This window comes from Suncus etruscus, chromosome 2 (assembly GCF_024139225.1).
Source record: "Suncus etruscus isolate mSunEtr1 chromosome 2, mSunEtr1.pri.cur, whole genome shotgun sequence".
Classification (NCBI taxonomy): domain Eukaryota; kingdom Metazoa; phylum Chordata; class Mammalia; order Eulipotyphla; family Soricidae; genus Suncus; species Suncus etruscus.
This window is the reverse complement of record NC_064849.1, coordinates 128,216,347-128,221,970: the sequence shown is the minus strand read 5'-3', so window position 1 is coordinate 128,221,970 and position 5,624 is coordinate 128,216,347. Positions and strand designations below refer to the sequence as shown.

General features: G+C 46.9%; 1 protein-coding gene and 1 non-coding gene across 2 annotated transcripts; both read right to left on the bottom strand.

Annotated features, from left to right (window-relative positions):
- Nucleotides 1-226: 226 nt before the first annotated feature.
- LOC126002886 (U1 spliceosomal RNA) lies at nucleotides 227-389 on the bottom strand. Its single transcript, XR_007493489.1, has one exon. It is a non-coding gene; the product is annotated as a U1 spliceosomal RNA (small nuclear RNA).
- Nucleotides 390-1,611: 1,222 nt separating this feature from the next.
- Nucleotides 1,612-3,789, bottom strand: CARTPT (CART prepropeptide). The gene is made up of 3 exons (XM_049768828.1): nucleotides 3,511-3,789; nucleotides 3,039-3,122; nucleotides 1,612-2,145 (listed from the first exon to the last, which is right to left on the bottom strand). Exons 1-3 carry the CDS (start codon nucleotides 3,667-3,669, stop codon nucleotides 2,038-2,040), a joined length of 351 nt encoding a protein of 116 aa, XP_049624785.1. The 5' UTR covers nucleotides 3,670-3,789; the 3' UTR covers nucleotides 1,612-2,037.
- Nucleotides 3,790-5,624: the final 1,835 nt, after the last annotated feature.

The window sequence follows — 5,624 nt, the reverse complement described above, 5'->3', positions numbered from 1 at the left end:
CTCATTAATAATTAAAGCAATTTTCTGACCTTGTTTAGTTAGAATTGACACAAGCAATCATTTTGTGGAACAATTAAGGTCTCAAGAAGGTTAGGCCTGGGGTTGACATGTCTTCTGGAAAAGTAAAAGACCTGGCAACTGGACTGTACATTGATGATGTCTATTATTGTAGGGCAAGGGCTCAAAGATACTGCCATGTCTTCTGGGCCCCTGATCTGTTCTTTTTTAGGGAACAGTGTGAATGTAATCTCCCACGACCACAAGTTATACAGTCAAGTTTCCCATATTTGGGGAAATCTCGGGGTCAGTACATCAGAAGTGCAATGGAATAGGATTACCCTGAGCAAACTATCTTCACGATCATGGTATCTCACCCGCCTGGTAAGCATGTGTTGCTTTCATTTCTTGAATCGACTCTGCATCCAACTATTTTCACTTATTTGTTGAACAGACAATTTTTCTAATTGTGTGTTTGCTAGTATGATGACTGGGTATCATACCCTTGGAGTACCCAGAAATAGCTATTGTCCTCTGGACAATTTTTCAAGAATTCCCATTTCATATTAGTGTATATTTTCTTTCTTTCTTCCTTTCTTTTATGGATTTTTTTGGGGTCACACCCAGCGGTGCTTAGAGGCTACTCCTGGATTTGCACTCAGACATCATTCCTGGCAGACTTGGGAGACCATATGGGATGCAGAGATTCTTATTACTGTCGGTCCTGGATCCACTGCTTGCAAAGCAAATGTCCTATCGCTGTGCTATCTCTCCAGTCCCTCAGTGTATATTTTCTAATGAAGAAGAGGGACAAAAGTCCTAATTTGGTTGGAGGGGAGCCTCCCCAGTTGTACTAAGGAGCCCAGGAACCTCTGCGAGACATACTCAGAGATTCCAGCAGTGTGGGCCTGACTACTTGTATCCTGAGCATACAGACACCACCAGGTTATCCCAGAGGCATTTGGAAAGCAAAGTTCTCGGGCTCAGGCTCGGTATTTTGCATTTATAAGGCAAATGCTTTATTCCTTTGAATGACACTTAAAAGTCCTACCTTTGCCTTGCTTTTAATGTGGTAAATATTTGAAGCAATTTCATCTCTTTTTTGTAAGGGAGAAAGAAGGAGTAGCAACCCACTGGGAGTTTTCAGTAGTGGTAAGGGTTGAACTGGGGCCTTCCACAAACTAAGCATGCCCTCATTCCTTTCATCTGTCCTCCTGGTTTCAGAAACGAAGTATCTTTTATCAATATCTCTGTTAAGATTAAGGAGCCTAGCAAAAGATTTTAATAGACAAATTACATCAACTCAACTCTGACATTTTTATCTCATCTCTTCTCTCTTTCATACATAAACACATGTGTGTACGTGTGCCCACACACACACAGCTTCTACACACACACACACACACACACACACACACACAGAGCTTCTCCACTGTGAAGCAAATAGTATAGCAAAGCTTGTGTGAAAAACTCTAATGATCAAAGTTCCCTGGAGCCAAGGTGCTATTCTCCCGACAGACAGCTATTTTTAAAACATCTCTCTTTGAAAAACAACACCATGATTAATCCGACCATCCCTACCCCTGTTGCTTATGTAGAAACAGTGATGCACTGTGAGCAATTCATAAAAACACTTTATTAGGTATCATTTGTACATGCTTCAATTTGTGTTGCTTGGGGGTAATTTGCTTTTTCCGGTTGTGATGTCCTCTACCAAGATTAACAAGCGCTGAATTTCATCCTGCCAGGCCACACACCAAAACGCCCTGTTCGAAGGACAATTCCCCTTTACACAGAGGTACAGGAGTTTATCAGACGTAATAGAAGGAAAGACTACTTTTCACTGATCAACACCGTACAAGGCAAGGCATCATCCTTCACATAGTAACAATAAGGTATTCTTTTATTTGGAAATTGCGGGGGGAGGGGGATGCAACCTTGTTGCTAAAGCCAAACTCCAGGAATGAAGAAGCGGTCCTCCTGGGGGGGGGGGCAGAGGGATGCAGAGGCCGCAGGGGTCTCTGGAGGAGAGCTGGTCACTCATAAGCACTTCAGGAGGAAGGAGTTGCAGGAGGTTCCTCGCGGACAGTCACACAGCTTGCCGATCCTGGCTCCCTTACGCACTGCGCACTGCTCACCTGCGTCACACTGCAAACACAAAGTGTGGGCATTGGTAAAAAAAAAAAAAAAAAAAAAGCCTGCCAAGTCTCCCTATGAACCCAATTCTGCCTGGTGAGTGGGGTGGCGGACCCAAGTTATCCTCTCACCAGAGGTGAGGGTAGAGTAGGGCCTAGAATGTAGGGACGGACCCTGTGCTTGTCATTTCAGTAAAGTACAAAAAAATTTAATTCTTCATTTCCTACTTTGATTTCTTTTGAAGGGGACTTGGAGGGTGGGGCTTGTTCTTTTTATTTCTCATCCAGAGGGGGTGGGAAAGTCAGCCTTTATCCCCAAGAAATAAGCATGAAGCTTATACCTTTTAACTACCCTTGCTCCCTGTTTTGCATCTTATGGCAAGAAAAACTAGTGTGTATGTGTGTGTGTGTGTGTGTGTGTGTGTGTGTGTGTGTGTGTTATCCAGGAAGGCGTGTGTATTATCCAGGAAGGTGTGCCTGCCCTAATCAAAACTGTTGATATTTAAAGAGTAATTGATTTATATTTAAAAAGCAAAAACTGGCTGTGCTTTCTAAGACAGAAGAAAATGGGAGAAATAAAAATTAAATGGATGTGAGAGCTCTTTCCATTCTGAGAAATTCTCCGAGAGATGGAAATACCTACTCAGGAAATGCTTCTTTCCCACAGATCCAAGATCTGGTTCCTGGCACAAGCTGTTCCATCCTCCCAGATGGCTTCCCCGCTTCTCCCATAGAGACCACAGCACTGGGCTGGCGGTGGGAACAGAGCAGGAGTCCAACAGAATTCTACAGCCTAGCCACCTGGGTTATTGAGTCCAACCCTACTGGCAAAGGGCCTGTGTAAGACTCAAAAGGATGCGTTTTCTCGGGGTAGCCTGAGCAGGAATAACCCAAAGCCTTACTTACCATGGGGACTTGCCCATATTTCTTTTCATAGACGGGAATGCGTTTACTCTTCAGCTTCTTCAGGACTTCCTGCAGGGCTTCAATCTGCAACACACACACACAAAAACCCCGGAACCCCAAAGTTGCCTCCTTGACTGCGAGCCCAGCCTGATGCTCACTTGCAACCACAAAAAGAGCCCGGACCCTCACACCCTCAGCCCCCGTGAGTGGCAAAACCCCCAGAGGTGCTGGTGAGATGGAAACTTAGCGAGCATCAAGTGCCGTCCCAGAAATTGTCCGCGGGTCCCCGAGCCTCCTGTTGCTCTAACTGGAGGGTCAGGGCTTCGCTCTGCAGACTGCCTGGAGCGCATAGACTCCACTGTGCTTTGTCCGCTGCGCGCTTTTTGGGGTTGGGGACAAGAGTGGAGGAAAGAGGTGTCCCGGGGAAAAGCCAAAGGGGGAGCCGCCCTCTAGGGCGAGGGGAGATACCGACCAGTTCCTTCTCATGGGAGGGGTCCTCCATGGTGGAGTAGAAGTCCAGAGCTCGCGGCTGGAGCTCGGCGTCCTCTTGGGCTCGCGCGCCCAGCAGAGGTAGCAGCAGCAGCAGGGCGGCAGCCACGAAAGGCAGCAGGCGCAGGCGGGCGCTCTCCATGGTGCTGAAACTCCGAGCTGCCGGTCTGGCCCTTTCTCCCGCCTTTTATATCAAGCCAGAGCCGGGGTGCAGAGAAGAGGGAGGGGGCGAGGAAGGAAGGGGGTGTGGAGGAGGGTACGGGTCAGCCGTCTGCAGGCTGCGCTCCGCCGCCGCTTGACGTCAATGCCCGCCGGGCTCCGAGCGCCCAGGAACGAGGCTCTGCGTGCGCGGATGAGAGAGGGCACACAGAAAGAGACCCCGCGCCCCCAGGATCTGTCAGCCCCCAGGCCAGGGACGCTCCCCCAGGGACCCGAGCTGAAGTTGAGAGATTGAACGGGGCTAGAGAGGGAGGACTGAGGAATGGAAAAGACCTTCCAGGCAAGACACAGGATAGTCTCTCCCCATCTTCTAGTAGCGGCAGCGCAGTCCACTTCGCCATCCTGCCTGGCCGTGAATCCCAGCCACAGGGTGGGCAGCGAAAGGGAGATGTCTCCGGTCAGACACGCTTGCTGAGCCTTTTACTGGGCACTCTGTGAGCGAAGTAGACAGACAGTCTAAGAGAAACCATAGCCTGGCCCACCCTAGGTTCTTCGGTGGAACCTGTGTGGAGATAACGAGTTAAAAGGAAAAACTGATTTACTCCAACAGTGCAGAGTCAGAACCAGCCCGTGGGATTCCCTCTTACAAACTATGTGTCTTTGGACAAAATTAAAATTTTTTGAAGATAAAGCGATAATACCATTCGTGGGTAGGGTGTTTGTGCCTTGCATGCAACTGACTGGGATTCCATCCCCAGAATCCTATATTATCTTCCAGAATCTGCCAGGACTGGATCCTAAGTGCAGAGCCAGGAGTAACCCCAGAGTGCCACCACTGTGGCCAAAAGACCAAAAAGGAAGAAGAAACACAGAACTTTTCTGAGCCTCATCATTTTCTTAATAGTTTAAGTTAATTATTTTTGAAATTTTTTCTTTATCTATGAAGAGAAGTTAATGAAAACATTTATCATAAACCTTCTGAAAAGATCTAGGAAAATTCACAGGATGGAAAATGGGATTAGGTTTGTAATGCTCCTGACCTTTAACTATAATACTCAAAGCTTCTCTCCTTTGAGTTTGGAGGCCACCAGTAAGGAACTGTGTGTAGTGAGAATGTCAGCTTTCCCTTCGACAAATGCAACGACCCTCAGAACACCTGCTACTCGCCATCTACCTCTGACATCCAAGAAGCACATCTAGAAAAATGGTCACGGGGATGAGGAAGAAACACAACTCCTTGATTCTAGAAATGTCTTCAGAGACCAGGCTCAATAGTGTGTCTGGTTTCCAGTGACTGATATAGACTGTGTGTGCGTGTGTGCGTGTGTGTGTGTGTGTGTGTGTGTGTGTGTGTAAAGGTTGGGATCTACACATGACAGAGAGCTTGAGGGGCTGGAGCATGCATTTTGCAGGCAGGAAATCCAGGGATTCTAGTACCACATGGTCCCCTGAGCACTGCTAGAAATGACTCCTTTGAGTGTGGAGTCAAGAGTACATTCCAACATTAGTGCATGTAGTCTCAAAACATAACAGAGCATACTAACAAAAAATAGCTGAGGTTCCTACAGTCTGAATACAATGAAAGTTCCTTTAGGAAAGGCACTGCTCTCCTACTTGAATTGAGGTTTATTTCAACTGGCTGGCACTTGGATTCTTCTTTCACTCTTCCTCTGACTGCCTCTGAATCCTCTACTTTTCTCCATCGATCTCACTCCCACCCTCATCCTAAGCAGCTACCTTAACCTTTTTCTTCCCTAACCCCCAGCCCCATCCTGACTTCTCTCTTCCACTAATTATCTAACTAGAATTTTCTCCTTTTAATATACACCAGTGAATTTCCATTTTACTAATATTAAACCTAAGTTTCTCATTCTGAATTACAATATACTACATTATCTCTACCCCTTTCAACTTCATCTCCTACCACTTGGCCCTATG